The 19,152-nt window shown below is 38.2% G+C and overlaps 4 protein-coding genes across 4 annotated transcripts; 2 read left to right on the top strand and 2 right to left on the bottom strand.

Moving 5' to 3' along the window:
* Window positions 1–883: 883 nt before the first annotated feature.
* On the top strand, window positions 884–3,506 carry MONOS_4203 (uncharacterized protein). The gene has a single exon (XM_067874259.1). The coding sequence runs from the start codon at window positions 939–941 to the stop codon at window positions 3,309–3,311; it is 2,373 nt and encodes a 790-aa protein (XP_067727197.1). The 5' UTR covers window positions 884–938; the 3' UTR covers window positions 3,312–3,506.
* Window positions 3,507–3,909: 403 nt separating this feature from the next.
* On the bottom strand, window positions 3,910–6,890 carry MONOS_4202 (uncharacterized protein; the record flags this gene model as incomplete). Its single annotated transcript, XM_067874258.1, has 3 exons — window positions 3,910–4,852; window positions 5,078–6,749; window positions 6,806–6,890. 3 exons carry the CDS (start codon window positions 6,888–6,890, stop codon window positions 4,441–4,443), a joined length of 2,169 nt encoding a protein of 722 aa, XP_067727196.1. The 3' UTR covers window positions 3,910–4,440.
* Window positions 6,891–7,319: 429 nt separating this feature from the next.
* MONOS_4201 (uncharacterized protein) lies at window positions 7,320–10,748 on the bottom strand (the record flags this gene model as incomplete). Its single annotated transcript, XM_067874257.1, has 2 exons — window positions 7,320–7,788; window positions 7,981–10,748. The coding sequence occupies 2 exons, from the start codon at window positions 10,746–10,748 to the stop codon at window positions 7,320–7,322; spliced, it is 3,237 nt and encodes a 1,078-aa protein (XP_067727195.1).
* Window positions 10,749–11,477: 729 nt separating this feature from the next.
* MONOS_4200 (uncharacterized protein) lies at window positions 11,478–18,810 on the top strand (the record flags this gene model as incomplete). Its single annotated transcript, XM_067874256.1, has 5 exons — window positions 11,478–11,497; window positions 11,557–11,600; window positions 11,659–11,753; window positions 11,823–12,361; window positions 12,542–18,810. 5 exons carry the CDS (start codon window positions 11,478–11,480, stop codon window positions 18,213–18,215), a joined length of 6,372 nt encoding a protein of 2,123 aa, XP_067727194.1. The 3' UTR covers window positions 18,216–18,810.
* Between the last annotated feature and the right edge of the window lie 342 nt (window positions 18,811–19,152).

Genomic DNA, 19,152 nt, shown 5'->3' with positions numbered 1-19,152 from the left:
TCCAATAAAAAATGTGAAATAAACTCAATAAAGAACTCATTATCTATCAATTAATTTATTTAAAAAAAGAAAAAAGTCTTGACCAATTTCTTTTGATATTATTTCATTCAAACTTTTTCACTTTTTATTATTCATTTATGTTTCAAAAATTTGAATAAAAATTCTCATAAATATTTTTTGAAAAGAATAGAATAAATTGTTATTTTTTCAAGTTTTTGGATCGAAAATATTTTGAATTTGTTTGAGAATGTGATTCAAATAATCACATTGTTTTCTTCATAAATACCCTTTACAAATTATTTCAGTAAATAACTTTTTATTGAATTTCATTTTTTTGAAATGGCGGAATCTTATTTCTAACTACAATGAATAATACAATTTATAGAAATGCTTTAAAGGAGTTTGGCTTTCAAACTGTCAGCAAAAATTCCAGTTATCCCTCTTTATTTCACTCGCAGTTATTTGATGCTCAATTTTTGTCTATGGCTCAATATTCTCCAATTTCTACGAATTCAAGCGATACATTTGATGAATGTTTTTTATCTATTGTATCAAATCCTTTCAATTGTTTGGAAAAGCGTGAAAATGATGTTGCAACCAGCAAAAAAGATCAATCCATCGAAAACAGTATCGCAAATTGTGATTTCGTTTTTGGAAATCCTGTTAATAAAAAGGTACTTGAAAAGTGCCAGTGTTCAATTTTATCTTGTTCGCCTTTTTGTATTGATTCAGAATTATCTGATTATTCATTGAGCAATAATTCTAGTAACAACTTTATTTATTCAAAATTTTCCAAGCAATCAAAATCTTTACAGTCTGTATCAGTTGGTGAAAACAGAAAAATTTCTGGTGGAGTGCTAGCAAGCAATTCATACATCCATTTTGATCAAAGCAGAGCATTAAACGATCTTGAAGAGCTTCATGTTTCAGTTATTGAAATGAAAGGAAATGAATCAAAAGAATTTCATAAATTGTTGAGCGAGCTAACTCTTCTTCTCAACAAGAAATGGGAAAATGAGGAGAAAATTTTATTGAAAAAGCTGAAGCATCGAAAAAAGGAAATTACAAAACAGGAAAATTCAGATTCAAATACTGATTCAGATTCAGATTCAGATTCAGACAACAGCTTAGCAGGCAATGACTCTGGAGATTTTACGAATGACGATGGCTATGGATCCCATTTTCAAGACAGAGAAATGAGGCGAATGGAATACGAGCACATCACACGGCAGATCAAAGAAGCGAAGAAAATAGCGAAGAAATTTGGTGTTTGGATACGAAGAGACAATCTTGTGGATGATATTGACAAGAAGATGTGGAGTGAGGCAGAGAGAGAAGTGAAAGAAAGGCTGAAGGAGAGAGAGAGGGAGCTGTTGAGTGAGGGAATTCGAGGAGAAAGAGGTGGAGAGGAGACAGAAGAAGAACTGGAAAGGAAGATTTCTGAGAGCGTTAAAAGAGAAGAGTCAGAAGAAGAAGTGGGGAAACTCATTCAGAAGCTGAAGAAGCAGAGAAAAACGCAGAAAAGAAAGGAAAATCGGACACTTCTCAAAGAAATGGAGGAGTTTGTGGATGAGCTGAGGCACAAGAAGAAGTGGTATTCGGAGAAATTAAAGAAATCGGAGAAATTAGAAATGAATGAGGAAGAAATCCCGTTTTATGCGAAGCAATTGGAATGTAAAGAAAGCGATGGAGAAGCAAACAATATGAAACTTTCATGTTTGGATGAAGAAAAGCAAACAGATTTTTCTTCTTCTGTTGATACAAATTCAGTTTATTCTCTAAAGCATCAAAATAAATATTGCTTTGATGATCCAGTCGCAAATGAATACAGTTTCTCTTCTTCTTCTTCTTCTTCTTCTTCCTTCTCGACTTCTTCTTCAAATTTCTGTGATTTCTCTTCTCAGCCAACACCATTTCAAGTTCTGAAGCCTTCTCAGTTGCCTTTTCCGTCTGCTCCTTCGTTTTCAGAATCTTCTACTCATCATTTTCATTCACCTCCTTTTTCATCTTTTCCTCTTTCTTCTGAATCTTCTGAATCTTCTGCTTCTGCTTCTTCATCATCATCGTTATCATCATCTTCTTCAACCTCTTCTTCTTCTTCTTCTTCTTCTCTCTCAACATCTTCTTCACTTTCTTCTTCTTCTTCCTCTCTTTCTCCTTCATTTCCTTTCTTTTCAATCCATTTTCTTCAACAAATTCCTTCTTTCCCTCTTCAAACAGAAGAACAACCAGATTTATCTTCCTCCTCCTCTCCCTTTACTTCTTCTTCTTCTTCTTCTTCTTCTTCTTCTTCTTCTTCTTCTTCTTCTTCTTCTTCTTCTTCTTCTTCTTCTTCTTCTTCTTCTTCTTCATTTAATTCATTTGAAGATTCTCCTCCTTCTTCTCCTCCTCCTCCCACTCCAATTCAAACTCCAATTCAAACTCCAACTTTAACTTTAACACCTTCTTCAATTCATTCATTAACTGAAGCCCCTCTTCAATCAATTGATCAATCAGAAACACAGTCGTCTATTCAATTTCCTATTCAATTTCAAAATCAATCAGAAATTCAATCAGAAATTCTATCAGAAAATCAATCAGAAAATCAATCTCATATTCAATCAGAAATTCAATCAGAAATACAACCACAAATACAAACTCCAATTCAATCTTCAGTTCACTCAACAATTCAGCCGTCTTTTCGATCTTCTATTCAATCTTCTATTCAATCTTCTATTCAAATTCCAGCTCAATTTCCAATTGACTCACAAATTCATTCACAAATTTTATCTTCATTTCCTTTTCTTCCTCAAAAACAAGAGCAAATTTTGAATTCTGAATCAAATGAAGATGCTATTCAACTGAATGATTTTGAGCATTCTTCTAATTTTCCTGATACTTCAATTTATTGCTCTTCATATTCGAATTCTTCTTCTTCCTCCTCCTCTCCCTTTCCTTCTCCTCCTCCTCCTTCTTCTTCTTCTTCTTCCTGTTCTTCTTCCTCTTCTCCTTCTTCTTCTTCTTCTTCCTTTATTTCCTCTTCTTCTTCCCTCTCAACCTCCAATCACATAGAAGCTCATAAACTTCTCTCTGAAATTGAACAAATGCTGACTGAAGAACAAGAAAATCCTCCTTTCTTTCAACCTCCTCCTTCTCATTCATTCATCAACTACCCTCCGCTCATTCAATCTTCTTCTTCTTATTCTTCTACTTATAATAATAATGAAATTCCAGATGATTCTAATGCTTTGCTCTCTGAAGAAGTTCAGTTGCATCTACGAAACTCAATGCCAGTCGTATTTGATGCTTCTTCTCTCAATAAAATGAGGTAATACCATTGAACTGCTCAGATGAATGTCTTTATTTTTTTGAAATTGAAATTTCCAAAATTTTTCACAAACAATTTCGAAAACTTTTCTGTTTCCACTTTTGATTATTTTGCTTTCTTTTTTCGCTTGCAAATGTTTTTTCATCTTTTTGTTGTTGTTTTATATGAAATCTCAAAGATTATGGTTTTTCAAACCATACTATTCCCGTCTGATCTTTCGTTCGAACAGTTTTTTGAAATTTGGGTTGCAAAAAACAATCCCTTTTTAGAAGAAAAAGATAAAATTTGTTATGGTTCATATTAAATTTTTTGCCATAACAAATTTTTTTCTTTGGTTGAAAAAGATAATGTTGTGAACATATAAAAGAAATAAGTTGCTGGATCAGTTGAATAAACAGCATTCTCATCTTTATGGTTAGTTTTCAAAAACGTTTTCTTCTCTTATTGTTCACTTATAATTTGTGATGATCATGGGCCTTAATCACATTTTAATCTTAATTTCAAAGTTTCAATTTGAGAAAATTTATTTTCGGAAACAATTGTTTTTAAACAAAAATCCAAATTTTCGAACTTGAAAGGAAATATTCGATTTAAAACATCAAAAGCACTTTAATCAAACAAGATGAAGCGGATATCCAAATTAAAGTGTAAGCTCAACTGTTAACACAGAGAAAAGCCAAGCAACAAATAGACACTGAATCAATTGAATGATCCATTTCAAACAAAATGCATCGACATTCTCTTCAGGAAAAGCATCCATTTTGTAATCAAAACAAAAAAAAAAGGAATAAAAATTCAATGAATATAAAAATCACAGTAAATTCAACAAAAAGATCATAAAAAAGGCTGAATAAACTATCTGTTCTCTTATAAACAAACAAAAAAGGATGAAGGAAATTTGTGAATATTCATTTCTTATTAGCAAATGGGACAAAAAAAAATAAAAAAGAAAGAAAGAAAGAAAAGCAATTATTAATAATTCATTCAAAGCAAATAACAGATTTAGACAATTATTCGTAGACTTGTATCAAAAAAATAAATAAATAAAATAAAATAAAATAAAATAAACACAAAATAAACAGAAAATAAACAGAAAATGGTTGAAAATAAACAGAAAAGTTCTAATTTGCGATTCATTCAGAGTGAATTGGAAGAGGTCTATCGAATGGCTTCTCTTTCTGTGTCTTTGATGGATGTGAAGTGGACAAAGAGGAAGAAGCAGAGGAAGAAGAAGAAGGGAATGAAGTGTTAGAAGATGGAGATTTTCGAGAGGAACTAACTGAGGAAGAAGTTGAATGGCGTGATGGAGTGGAAGAAGAAGAAGAAGAAGAAGAAGAAGAAGAAGAAGCAAAAGAAACAGAACGTTCAGCCGAAGAAGAAGAAGAAATTCTTTTCTCTTTCTCTTCCCCATCCGCCAGCACATTTCCAGCCATTTTTGAAGGTGTTGGAGATGCAATCGACTCAGAAGGGGGAGGCAAGGTGAATGAAGGAGGAGGAGTTTTAATCAAAAGCAGATCTTCTTCTTCTCTTTCTCTTTCTCTTTCTCTTTCTCTTTCTCTTTCTCTTTCTCTTTCTCTTTCTCTTTCTCTTTCTCTTTCTTCTTCTTCGGTTCTTCTCTTCTCGTTCTCTATTTGAAGTGAATTCGTTTCATTTCTCCAGTCATTTTCTTCATTCTCTTCGTATTCCTCATTCTTTCTATTTATTTCGTTTAATCTTTGATTGCTCGTCTTCTTCTTCTTCTTCTTCTTCACCCCCAGCAACTCATCCAACCTCACCTCCGTTCTCCCAAACCCTCTCCTTCTTCCTCTTTCAACTGCTTCTCCATCAAAGTAATCATACACATCGTTATCTTCTTCCCCTTCTCCTTCTTCTCCTTCTCCTTCTCCTTCATAATCTTCTTCTCCCTCATCCTCCTCTTCTCTCTCTGCATCATAGAATTTCCTCGTTCTAATCGTAAACTCTGTCGACATCGCCCTCCTCTCTGGCCGCTTCAGATACTTCTTCTCTCTCAAAATCTGCCTCAACTTCAATTTTTCCTCTTCTTCCTTCAGATCTTTCTCTTTCGTCTGCAAAAATTGCTCTTTGAACTCAGAAAGAGAATGTGCAGAAAGCAAGACAGAAACGTTGATGTTGTCTAAATCAGTCAGATCCCACCAATTTAGCTCATTTAATGTACTGTCATCCACAACTGCCTCAGAGAGTGAAGGGGTGGGGGTAATTCGGTTGGAAGAGAAGGAAGAAGAAGAAGAATAAATAGAAGAAGAAGAATTCATTCCCCCAAATGAACTTCTTCCTGTTTTTCCCATCCCTTTTGAGGTATGTGAGCGTCTCGTCGACTGCGACGTCTTTGCTGTTCTCTGTGTGAGTGCAGATGCAGCCGATGAATGGGTCATTCGACTGCTGCTGCTGGCTGAATGGACAGCGCTGTGGTTCATTTGACCAGAAAAGGATGAAGGCAAAGTAGGAATTGTTTCATTGAATGGCCTTCTGTGTGATTTTTCTCTGTTGTTTCGATCTGAAGTGGTTGGAAAATCTCCGTTTTCAGCTTCGCTTTTGAATTCTCTTTCTTTTATTTGTCCTTCTTCTCCTTTCTCTCCTTTGTTTTCATTATCATCATCGTCTTCTCTTTCTCCTTCTCCTTCCCTCTCTTTCTCTTTCTCTTTTTCTTTATCTCTTCCTTTCCCAATCATTTCACTCGTCGGCAGCGTAAATCGTCCAAGTGTCTGCATTTCGCGGGGAGAAGGGAAAACAGACGCCAAAAGCGGACATTTGCATTTTGAGGCATCCAACAGATTGTGGGTGACTATCTGCTTCGCTGCTCTTCTTAGCTTTCCAGAAGTGCCACTCACTCCAAGCAATGCTTCGATTTCTTGGAAATCTGTCGTGTGTGCTGCCGTGTTGAATGAAGGAGATCCAATCATATTCAACAGTTCGGTTTCTATTTCCTTCGTGTGAGTTGTTCCCAAAATTGTGGTGCAAAATATTAGTGTGAAATCTGTAAGATTTTGGAAAAATTCTTCCTGAAGTGTGGAAGAAACTCTTTCCATGTGGCGTCCTCCAAAGCATGTATGAGCTAAAACATTGAAATATGCTTGAGACGTCATTGCGAAATATGTGTTTAATTCTTTCTGAATGGCTTCGTCTGCTTTTTTATCGATTGGTACAGCTGATTGAAGAGCAAGGCTTGTTGGTGACTCTTTAGCAAGTTGCTTTTGTGTCTCCCTCACCAATTGCTTTTTCTTTAAAAAAGCTTGGAAGTACATCAAAACGGATAATAAAAATCTATTAAGCATTGTTCTTTTTTCTGTATCAGTGTTAAATATCCGAAATAGACTGCATGGTGGCCTAACAATCTCTGAAGTGTAGCGCGTCATGGCTCTTTCTTTGTAGGCCATCAGGCTTGTTTTCTCTCTCAATTTTGGAGTAAAATCAACATGATGAACTAAAATGTCAATAAAGCATTAAATTTCATGGATATAAATAGCCATTATTTCTAACCTTTAAAGTTATGCTCTACAGATATATCAAACAAATGGCGAGTTTGCGGAGCATTATGAAATTCTCTTGATGTGTAAATTGACATTATTTACTTTATTAAATTAAAATTTAATAACAACATCAAAAATCGGCATTGCAAAAACCTTTTCTTACACGCGAACAAATAATTTAAGTAAAAAGATTCTCTGATAAGTCGATAAAACAAATTTTTACAATGAACCGGAAAAAGTTTTTATAATGTGCTATGATCAAAGTTATAAATGAGGATTGTACAAAAAAGCTTTTTCAAAGGTATTGATAAGTATTTCGTGATTTATAAAAGACGGTATAACTTCAAATAAACACAAAAAATAAATACGAAATTCTTTCTTCATTATACAACAAAATAAATATTCCAAGGTTAAAATTATTTGATTATGAAAGTATTATCAAGCGTTTTGCAAAAATGACTGCATTTCTTAGGTGCATTATAGTAGAAAAATGTCTTTGAGAAACAACTTGCTTTCAAATATTTTCAAAGCTTCTTCTTCTTCTTCTTCTTCTTCTTTAAAGGATGTCTTAGTAAAGTTAGTTTTTTAGTTTCTTCTTTGATGAAATCCAATTCATTTTTCTTGTTTATTTCTTCACGACGAAGCAGCAACTCAGTTGACAATTCAGTCAATTCATCCGAAAGAACATTCAGTTCAGAAGGAAGAAGCCCAGAAAGTGCAGATTTTGGACGAATATTCTGTGAAATACAAGAATTCACAGAAGATGTTGTCTTTTTTGACTTTTCTGTTCTTTTTGTTGCTGCCTTTTTAGGTGAAGCAGTTCGAGTTTTTGGTTTCATTGCTTCTTTTTCCTTTGAAACAGTCTGTTTTTGTGGCTGAATTTGCTTTGAAGGTTCAAAGGAAGCAAGATTTGCAGCTAAATCCACAAGAACGTTGTTTTCTCTGATGGCTGTCTGAATCAATGATCGCATTTTGGGTGAGAAGGAAGGATATCTGGAAAGAGTGGTGAAATCAATAAGAAGAATGGTTTAGGAATAATTGGTGATTGTCATGAAAAAATAAACATGAAGAAATCAAAAAATAGAATAAAATAAATAAATAAATAAATAAATAAATAAATAAATAAATAAATAAATAAATGAAATTTTACAATGCATTTACATGAAAAGGGAAAACAATGCAAACTTTTCTAAATTGCCAACATTCAGCAAAAAGCTTCTTTGCCACCATTTTGCGAGCTCCTTCGTTTCTTCTATTGAAAAAAGAAGTGGCGAAAAAGAAGAAAGAAGAGAAGACTTATCCTTTGGAATGTGTTCTGTTTGTGTCAAATACTCAGAAATCGAATCTGAAAATGCAGAAGTTGAATCAAATGACGAATTATCTTCAGAAAAAGAGGAAGGAACAGAAGATGATGACGATGAAGAAGAAGAGGAAGAAGAAGAAGAAGAAGAAGAAGGAAATGGAGATTTGTGAGATGATTGCATGCTATCTGCAAACAAAATGCTTGTTTTCTGTTGTTCATTCATTTGAGGATTTTTGTTGCTGGTCTGAGAATTATCAGAAAAATCTGGTTTTTCATCTTTTTGAATACCACTTTCACTGCCAAATTCTTTTTTGTTCTCAAAAGAAACTGTTTTCCCTTCTTCTCTTCCTCTTTTCCATTCTGTTTCGTCATTCAAATCTTCCATTTCGCTGTTCAGCTCATTCCAAGCATCAATTTCATCTTTCTCATCAAGTTCTTTTTCTGATAAAACCATTCCAGATGTGTTTTGTGGATGTTGCTTATCATTTAATTTATCTGAGCTAAATGAATTCTTTCTGATAGATTCTATTTCAGCACGAGGATTTGAAGGGAAAGAAGAAGAAGAAGAAGAAGAAGAAGAGGGAGAAGATGATGATGATGATGAACTTGCAAATTGTGAAGAAGAATGAGATGGCAGAGGAGAACAACTCATCTGTTCTCTTCTCTGTTCAGATGAATCACCAATCGCATTCATTCTGTTCAGAAAATTCTGATCAAAAGAACTTTCTTTCTTTCCTCCTTTTTTTGTTCTTTTTTTCGTTTTCTTTGAAATGCTGTTCATTTTCATCGATCGCAAAGTCAGCTGCTTTGTGGCTGAATCAGCAAATGAATAGGAAGAATGCACAAAAGAATCAGGCTCAATAAACGGCGGAACAACAGAAGTGATCAATGTGTCACTCAATTTTTCCTCTTTTGATTGAAATTCTTCTCTTTCTCTGTTTTGAAAATCAAAATCTTCTGATTCTTGTTCAGTTCCTGTGCAATCTTCGTCTTCATTCTCTTCATCATTCATCGAATCAGAATAACTTGAACTTCTTTCTTTCAAATGCTTTCCACATTTCCCTGTTTCCAGCTGACTTTGCTGTCTTTTAGCTTCCATCCATTCAAGTGCATCCCTCTCAAATTGAGTCACCCTCATCTGACGAAAATGCAAAAGAGGAAGTTTTTTCATTGTTTGCTCATCGAAGTTGTTTGAACTGTGGCCAAAACGAGCAGAAAGCAGAGGGAAATGGCATGGATCAAACGGAAAATGAGGAATGTTTTGATTTAATTGATCTGAAGAAGAGGAAAAAGAAGAAGAAGAAGAAGAAGAAGAAGAAGAAACGGTTGAAGTGGAAACAGGAAGTAATGAAAGTCCATCTGGAATGATTGAAGGAGTACTTGTTTTCATCTTCTCTTCTTCTGCTTCTTCTCCTCTTCCTCCTTTTTCAATCAAATCAAGAAGCGCCATTCCAAAATCGTCTTTTATATTGCTTTTCCTTCCCTCTTCTCCTCTTTCTCCTTCTTCTCCAAACAACTCTTCATCCACATCTCCAGCCAACTCTTCATTCTCTTCCAACACAAGTGAAGTTAGCTGTCTACAGCTTCCGTGCTTCAACAGGCTGATTAGAGACATTCCCAGGTGAGAAGACAAGTGAGTGGCTGAAAGGTCCAATGAAATGAGTGTGTTGTTCAGAGAAAGCATGTGAAGAAGACACAACTCGATTGGGCGAAGCGAAATGTCTGAAAATGAGGTGAGGGAAGGAATGAGTCTTGAGAGTGAAGTGAAAGATGAAGGAGAAGGAGAAGAAGAAGCAGTTTCTTGTGATTGCGGTTGTGATTGTGATTGTGGTGAAGTGGCAGAGGAAGAAGGGGCTAATGAAGAATTGCTCTCAAACACAGGACAATGTGATAGAGAAAGCGACGCAATTCGCGGATTCAGCGAGAGAAGCAGGAAAAGAAGCGAAGCAGACAGCTCGTCGACTGAGGAATAAGACAAGTCGAGATGAGTTATCTGAAAATGCGGAGGCTGAATTAAATTGCGCCTTCTTCGCAGAGGGCTGGTTGATGTGCTTTGAAATGGGCGAAATGAGGAAGAAGTGGAAGGAAGAGCTGATTTTGGGCGTGTTTTGCTTGTGCTTCTTTTGCCGGCACTTGAACTTTTCGATAAAAGACGCCTGTTTCCCGGCTTTGTCATTTGCTCTTCTTCATTTTGTGGCGAAAGGCCAAACGCGATTTCTCTTCCGTTTTGTGTGTTTGTCTGAATAACCTCTAACACATTCAAAACATCTGTGACTTGCACGCCTCGCATGATCCGTTCCCGCTCTTCTGTTATTCGATCTATGCGCTCTTTTTCTTTCTTCTCTGCTATTCTCTTCGCTCTTCTCTCTTTTGCAGTTAATTTTTTTTCTTTCTTTGGAAGTTGAGCCGATGTTGCTCTTTCTCTTGATTGAGCTCGCGAAGTGGGAGAAAAAAAGAGTCTTCCATAAGATTTGGCCTTTGAAGGAGGTAAAATGTCATATGATGGAAGTTTAGGCGGTGTGTGCGTTTCTCTGATTAAACGTGCTGCATCTGACTTTGTTTCAGGAAAACATAGAAGAAAAGATGAAAAATCTTTCGCAGTTATTGAAGAATTATTCCAGGACAACCTATTGATTCCTCCTTTTTTCATTAAAACTGGAAAAAATGGTAAAAGTGGATTGGAATTTACAGTAATATGCAAATCAGAAACGGATGAGCTTGTGACTAATGTGGTAAGCATTAAAACAAAATCTGAGTTGTCACTGAGAAAATGATTCCGCGAAATATCAAGAGTTCTAATATTTTTACAAATGGATAGAATTTTTGCTGCTTCATTAACTGAGTGAACATGAATTTCATTGTTTGAAAAATTCAATTTTCGAAGAGAATGACTTTTTCCAATGGCTTGAAGAAGCTCAGAAAACACATCATCATCTAGATTGCACGCAGATAAGTCTAAAGAAATCAGTGAATGGTTTTGTGATATTAATTCGCACAAAGAAGAGCAGAATGAACGATTTTGTAACAGTTCTTTTCTACATCCAGAAAAGCTGATCGATTTCAAATAAGGATAATGAACAAGAGTTTTCATCGCAACAAAACCATCAGGAGAATGAGTGTTTTGAAAACTCTTAATGAAAGATATGTTAATAAGAGCATTAATCAACTTTTAAAAAAAAGCAAACAGATGGAAGTCCACAAAATGATAAATGAGATGAATGATGTCCTAAAAAATTAAGAAACTCCTCGTTTGGTCGGATCTTGCTTAAGGCACACTCTAAAGTGTACCTTTCCGTAGATTCTGTCATAAAATAAAATCAAATATTTTTGAATGACTTATGGTTCTCCAAATCTTTTTTTTTATGATTTTGAATTAAGAATGATATCTTCCGAAGAAATGTGTGAATATCTGATTAAAACTAATAAGCAAATTTCATTATACTATTTAATATGCTCAGAATGTCTTTTCGAACAAAAAGAAAACAGAAAGCAACCACCAATGGTCTGACATATTAAAAGACATTTCATCGATTTATTTTTATTTTATTCAATGCGCATAGTGATTGTATATGATCCTAATAAGACAACAAGGCAGCTTTTGCTCACCTCATGTTATGATTCGTGCAGACTGAAAAAAGTATTCATTGAATCAAAAGTATGAAAAATATCTGCATTATTATTTTTGTTGCAAATATATGTCTTTTCTTTGATGGTTGTACGCAAGTATTTAACGCCAAGACTTTTCCCAGTTGAAATAAGACAGGTGTTTGGATCTGATCCTTATTCAGACATATCTGATCTTGTTGCATGCCTTGTTCATAAAGGATTCATAAACCCACAGCATCCTTTTCCTTCAGAGTTCGTTGGAGTTATGATAGGAATTATTATTTTGCCACCTCTGAATGAATATCCTTCATCATACAAAAATTATATGGAAACAATGCGAATAAGCAATTTAAAACACTCGCAGTTTTCGTTCTCCATCATTGATATTAAAAATGTTCTTCCGTGTTCCATTGCGCCTCACATGCAATTTGGCATTTCAAACGATCTTTGGTTTGTGTACTCCCAAGCTTACATCAAGAACGGATATTTTGATCCCGTGCCTTCTGTTCGTAAGACACTTCCATTCACCGAAACTACGAGCGTAGAGTCAGACGGCAAAGATACGACTTTTGTGGCTGAGGGATCAACCATGCCGTTTGCTGGTGTTCACGAACGCTTTGCTTATGAAGCCCTGCTGCTTGAAAATGACTACGAGCAGTATGATTGAGTACATGTCTTTTTTTGTACTATTAATAAATGCTTTTATCGTGTTTTATATAATTTTTTGCATTTAATTTTTATTTTCCTTATAATTTTTATAATTATTATTAAAAAATTTTTTTTTCAAAATATTTATTATAATTTTTTTTTCTCACCAAATAATTTTCTCCTGCTCAGATTCGAACTCTGTGCCGATCCGCACTTCATGACGATCGAGAATGTCATCCGCTGCTTCCCGCACTTCGCCCGGCGAGTGGTGATGATGACACTGATGTGTTCGAACTACGAGAGCGACAAGCAGATCTACCGCAGAAACAGGCAGTGGTTCGCTAGAAAGCTGTTTTTGGTCGTTGGGGAAGAGCTGAGGAGAGTGAGAGCTGCCAGGGAAAGAGAGAGAAAAGCACAAGAATTGCTTCAGAACGCTGCAAAGGACGGTTCTTGTAAAAATTCAAGTGAAATTGTCAAAAGTTCCATGTTCAGTAGAAACAGAGCATTTCCAAGTAAATTCGACAGAAAAGAAGAAGGGAACGAGTCGATGTCTTCCTTGGATTCGCTCAGTGCTGCTGACAGCACCAGAGAAAAGCTGTTTTTTGACGGGCAGGCTGAGCTGGATGCGCTGGCGAGGAACAAACAGCTGTTAGAGCGGCTGATGAAAGGACCCCACCTTACCAGCAAACTGGAGGCGGACAAGCAGATTCTGAGGGAGGTGACTGCTGAGCTGAGGAGCCTGAAGGTTAGTGAAGGGAAGGCAGCGAAGAAGGAAGGAGGAGAGGGGGAGGAGGGAGAAGAAGGGGAAGATGGGGAAGTGAAAGGGGAAGGGGAAGAAGAAAGTGGAGAAGATGGATGGAATGAGAAAGTGAAGATGAAGAATTGTGCCCAAAAGAAGCAAATTGCCTCAGAGGGAGGGTCAGACACAGAGACAGAAACAGAAACAGTGAGTGAGACAGAGAAAGAAGACAAAAGTGAGATAGACTCAGAAGCAAACTCTGAATCTTCTGGAATTGAGAAGAAAGAAGGCAATAAAGAGAAGACAAAAAATAGCAATAATAACAATGGCAGTGCCAGTGTTAGCAGCAGAAGCAGCAGCGCGCGCAGTTTCGGGAGCATCATCAGCAGCATTCAGAAGTGCGTCCGGAAGAAAGGCGCGAAGAAGCGGAGGAAGAAGAAAGGGCGGAAGAGGTGGACACGCGACACAGAACAGTGCACAGGGCGGGTGTTTCACGACAAGCGGACAAGGGCAGCGTTTGAGCATCTGCTGCAGCAGAGCAAGAAGAAGAGGCTGTATTGGGGAACGATGAAGAGGGTGCAGAGGGAGACTGAGGAGAAAGACGAGATGGCAAGGCACGATATTGGTGGGGTGTGCACAAAGGAAGGAGCGGAGAGATTGAAGTTGGAAGGAGAAAGGGAAAGAGAAGGAGAAGGAGAAGATGTCGATAAAACAACAGGAATGGCAGGAGTTTCAAATGATGATGAAATCAAAGCAGCTGTCGCTGCTGCTGTTGCGGCCGTTTCAGCAGCAGCTGCTTCAGATACAGAGACAGAAACAGAGTCAGCTGTGACAGAAGAGAAAGAAGGGAACAAAGAGAGCAAAGAAAACAAAGGGAAGACGAGCGGAAGAGGAGGGAGAGGAGGAAAAAGCGGAAGAGGTGGAAGAGGAAGAGGAGGAAGAGGAAGAGGTGGGAGAGGAAGAGGAAGAGGAGGAAAGGGAAAATCGTTAACGGAAACCGAAAGGAGAAGCAATGAGACGAGCGATAAGAAAAAAGAAAAGAAGCTGAGTGGAAAAGGAAAAGGAAAAGGAAAAGGAGAAAGAGAAGGGGAAGAAGAGGCAGATACCGAAAGCACGATTGACATGAATGTAACCGAACAAGAGGAAAGCAAAGAGCAAAAGGAGAAAACAGAAAATGAAGCAAATAAATCTGAAAAGTCTGAAGAAGGCAAAATGAGCATCGACACAGCAGAAAAGGGGAAAGAAGAGCAAAGTGCTGTTTTTGAAGGGCTGCCGAATGAGCTGATGATGGAATTGCGGACAAGACACAGAAGACCTCAATCATATGACGAGATCATTGAAGACCCCTCGCTTCATGTCACTGCGAAGAGGAAAGGAAGGAAACAGAAGGTTTCTCCGAAGGTTTCTCCGAAGGCAACAATGAAGAGAGGAAGAAAGAAGAAAGAGAGTGAAGTTGAGGCGAAGAAAGAAGAAAAGCTAAAGGCGAATGAGAAGGAGAAGGAGAAGGAGGATAATGAGGCAGGTGAAAAGGATATAATGAAAGAGGAAATGAAGGAGGGTGAAATGAATTCAATGCAAATAGTGATGAAGGACGAGGAGGAGGAGGAGGAGGAAAAGGAGGAGATGGAAGAGGAAGGAGAAGAAATGGAAGCAAATGAAGAGGAGGAAGAAGTTGAGGAGGAGGATGAGGAAGAGGAAGGTGAGGAGGAAGAGGAAGAAGAAGAAAACGAGGAAGAGAATGAAGAGGAGGAACAAAGCATTGAAACGAAGATTCAGGAGGAGGAAGAAGAAAAGCAAGAAGAAGAAGAAAGCGATGGTTCTATTTCGGAGGGTTTGCGTAGGGAAGATTTAGAGTATGTTCAAAAACTGATACGAAAAAAACGCTTTCATCAGAATTCTTTGTCAAAAAAGCAGAAAGATGGAGAGAAAAGAGGAAGAAAAGGAGGAAAAGAAGGAGAAGAAGAAGAAGAGGAAGAAGATGAGGAGGAGGAAGAGGAAGAAGAAGGGTTGGGCAACGCAAATGGCAGAAGACCGAAGCGAAAATCTGACAAACACGCTGGAAATGAAGATATCAGATCTATTTGTGATCTTGATAGTGAGAATGAAGACGAATTTGAATTTGAATACGAATATGAAGGCGAAGGAGTGAATGAAAGAGAAGGAGAAGAAGAAGAAGAAGGAGAAGGAGAAAGCGAAGCAGAAAGTGAAAGCGAAGATTCCGGCAGCTCGCGCAAAAGCGATCCAGATTTCAGAGTTGGGAAGAGGTTGCGAATGGAAACAAAGAAGGAGTTGTATGAGAAGCGAGCAAAAAGCAGGAATGGGCAGAATGAAACGAGCAGTTTGAAGGAAAGTCTTGTGAGCGCTGAAAGCTTTGCTTCAGAAAAGGAGAAGAGCGAAAATGAGGGCGTTGCAGCTGATGGTAAGATTGCTGAAGATGCTCCTTTTGATGGAAGCAATGAAATCAATGCCAGTAGCAGCAGTAACAACAACCATCAGAACTATAAAATCAAGCACAAAAAGCAAAAAGTGAGCAAAGTGCAGAGTAGCTTCACGTACAGCGAGTATAAATCTGAGGAAAGTGACATCTTCAGCTCACAATTAGGAGAAAGCGGAGCCATTTCGAAGGAAGCGTTGTCTTCTTTGCAGAGTTCTGCTGATTTGCCAATGGATGCATCAAAATCTGCCTTCAAAACAACAAGTGAAGCAACTGCAACGACAGCGACGATGATGGCGAAGAAGAAGAAGAAGAAGAAGAAGAAGAAGAATCAGAGGAAAAGCGAGAAGAAAAGCACGGAATCAGCCAAACTGCACTGGGAAAATGGATTTGATCCGTTTGAGACCGACGAGTGGAAGGAAGATATCTCCACACAATATAGCGAAAAGCTAACCTTTTTGAAGGAGCTGCTGAAAGATGCGCGCAATCTTGAAGCAAAACTGTCTTCTTCTCTTTTGTGCAGCTGCTGCTGCTGCTGCGACATTGACGAGGCAGAAGCACCTGTTCAGCTGCCAGCACCCGCACTTCGCTTTTCGCGTGTGATCAGACCAGATGAAAGAGCGTCCCGTGAGAAGGAGAGGCTGAGAGGGAGAAAAGAGCACACTGTGTTTCAGGAGAGGAAGAGCAGGAAGACAGTCTCTGTGTTCTCGTTTGTCCCGAAGCGGCTGCGGACGGAGAGTTTAGACCAGCCAATAACGAGGAACCTGCGGGCATCGACGAAGGAGAGGACGCGGAGGGTGCAGGAGGAGATGGAAGGGAAGAGGAAAGCGCGTTCGCTGTCTGAGGGGAGAAGAAGCAGCACAAGGAACGAAGCCACAGAGCAGGTGTATGTCAACCCAATAGAGCGCAACTTGGCGTGGTGGGAGATTCATTGGAGAGGGAGCGGGGTTGTCATCCGCTCGCAGTTCTATCCGATCAAGAGAATGAAGTTTGTCAGAAGAGACTGGAAAAACGGGTGTGGCTGCATTGATTGCTGCGAAGCAGAGGGAAAGATGAAGAAGAATCGCTGCAATGGATGTGAGTGCCGTGACGCTACTAATTGGAATGAAGGCAAAGCATCGTTGCCAATGTCAGATGCAACTTCTGCATCTGCCTCTGCATCTGCTTCGGTGTCTGCTTCTTCATCCTCCTCTTCATCATCATCATCATCATCATCTTTGTCTGCTGCTCAATCGTTTCTCCCTCAAGCACATGCTCCAAGCTCTTCTAATCCCTGTTTTATGTCTCCCATTCCAAGCATCTTTGGTTGTCGCCAGCATGACGCAAATCCCTTTTCTAATCCTTCTGTGCCATCCAATCTCCATTCCACCATTGAGCTGAATGCCAGCAGCAAAGTTTTCCCTCCCGGAAGCCTGCTCCTCAGCTCCTTCGTGCCTCTCCTCGGGAAAATGGGAGCTGTGACGTTTCAGCTTCCTCTGCGTGTGCCGCCATCGCTGCACTGCTACAGCAACTGCCGGACGCATCTGTGGGGCACCCCGCAGTGGATGCGGATGATGGAGGAGTGGACAGACCCTGACCATCCTCCACTCAGCTATAAAAAGTACAGGCGGCTGTGCCGTGCTTCGTACGGGACAAGCAGACTCGGAGATAAAGAATTGGATGCGTTGAGAGCGGAGATAGAGGCGGAGTATGCGAGTGCTGAAGAAAAGAAAATGAGAAAGAAAAGCGCAAAGGAACGTTTCGGTTCGTTTGACTTGAAGGCGAAAAAGAGAGAGGAACAGAATGCGAAGCGTTCCACTGGAAGTGGCAAATCCACTTCGAATGCCGCTGCATGCTGCACAGACGACGAAGAGACAGAGACAGCAGAAGAAAGCGAAGAGAAATCGGCAAAGAATTCTGAGATGGGAGCAGAAGAAGAACACGCTGAGCAGTGCCTTCATGAGCCAATGAATGGGATCATGTTCGGAAGCAGTGGCAAATCTGCAAAAGGCAACGAGCATCCAGATTTCTCGGTCAATCCGTTTGGCGCTCCCATGCCTGGTCTGCCAATGCATCGGAATCAGCTCAATCGCTCGCTGTTCTCCACTCGCCACACACGCTCAGAAATCCCACTGAATCTGATGAGTGGGGGATTCTCGCCGCTCACTGGCATCAGTTATACTGATCGCCTTTGCATGGCAAAAGCTTTCAGGGAAATCAACAGCCGCATCTGCCTCCATTCGCCGAGGCCTGAGCCATTTTCTCTCTTCTCTCCGTTGATGCAGAGGCAGGAGACGGAGAAAGGAGAAGGGAGAAGAAGAACAACTGGAATGCAGTTCACATTCCAGGATATTTTGATGTTAGAGAAGGAGATGGAAGAGGAGGAAAGGAGAAGAAGAGAAAGAAGGAAGCTAGCTGCAAAGGGAGCTAGAAAGAGCAGAGGGGAGAAAAAGGGAGTAAAAGGAGCGAAAAAGGAAAAGAAAGAAAAAGAAGAGAAGAAGTATGTTGCTATTGGGGATGAAAATGGAACTGTTGCAAAGAATGTGCCTACCAGGCGCCCCAAATCGCGTGCCAGAAAAATTAAAGCTAATAAGATGGAGCTTTCTCCACCTAAAAGATTTCGCGCTGAATTTGGAGCATCGGCAGAAGGTTCTGTTGATTCGAAGAATTCTGATGTTCTGAAACCCGAAGAAAAGAATAAATCTTCCTAAAATTTCGAGCAGATGTGATATTTTTTCTCCTTTGAAGAAGGTATTTTTTTTTTTCCTTTTTGAGCGCGAGTGTTTAAAAAGTTTTATTGTTTTTGCATTCACCTTTTTTTTTTTTCCTTACAATTTGGTATTAGCAATTTTGTCCAATTTCATCATGAAGTGGATTTATTATTCTATTATTTCATTTTTACAAGACATTCAATTCACTGATTTAATCATAAATAATGTTAAAAAAGAGTTTAACTTTAGAATGGCCATGAGGATTCGAGATGCGCTTCATTCAAAAGCAAATTACAAAGTATTCTGATTGCTTTTTCCGTATTGAAAGTTTTGTTATGTTGTTAAATAAAATGATGCTTGTTGATAATTTTTATGTGAAAAAAGTTTTAACATGAGGGAGAATGGTTATTTTCATTTCAATGATGCACAACGCAAATTTCAATAATAATTATAGGGTTATTATTTAACCCCCACCTTTTTTTTTACTCCGACCTTTTTTTTTATTACAAAAGTTTCATATCCCACTTTTTAAAATTATAACTTGATTTTTTGTATTAAAGGAATCAATATTGTATTTTTAAATTGCATTTTGAAATGAAGCCTATTTCTCATGGAGAGAGAGAGAGAGAGAGAGATGGGAGGGTTTTAAACCTTCAATCAAGCTTCCACGAGAAATTGGTTGGTTTCAAGGGGTGTAAAGCCACTTTGTTCATTCAAAATAAAAAAATTTTTTTTTGAAATTCAATTTTTTAAAAAAAAATTGAGAATAAGATCAAAACCTAAAAATAAATAATGAAAATACTTGTTGAAGAAAAAAGAAAAGCAGGGCAGATTAAATTAAAGCATGCTATGTTATCTTTTCAATACAGAAAATACAAGAATAAACTTGAACGAATGTCACACATCGTGTATGATGGCGTCGTCAAAATCACGAACG

This window comes from Monocercomonoides exilis (assembly GCF_001643675.1).
Source record: "Monocercomonoides exilis strain PA203 chromosome Unknown scaffold23-1346700, whole genome shotgun sequence".
Taxonomy (NCBI): domain Eukaryota; phylum Preaxostyla; order Oxymonadida; family Polymastigidae; genus Monocercomonoides; species Monocercomonoides exilis.
The sequence above is the reverse complement of the archived record's forward strand: the minus strand, read 5'-3'. Positions and strand labels throughout refer to the sequence as shown.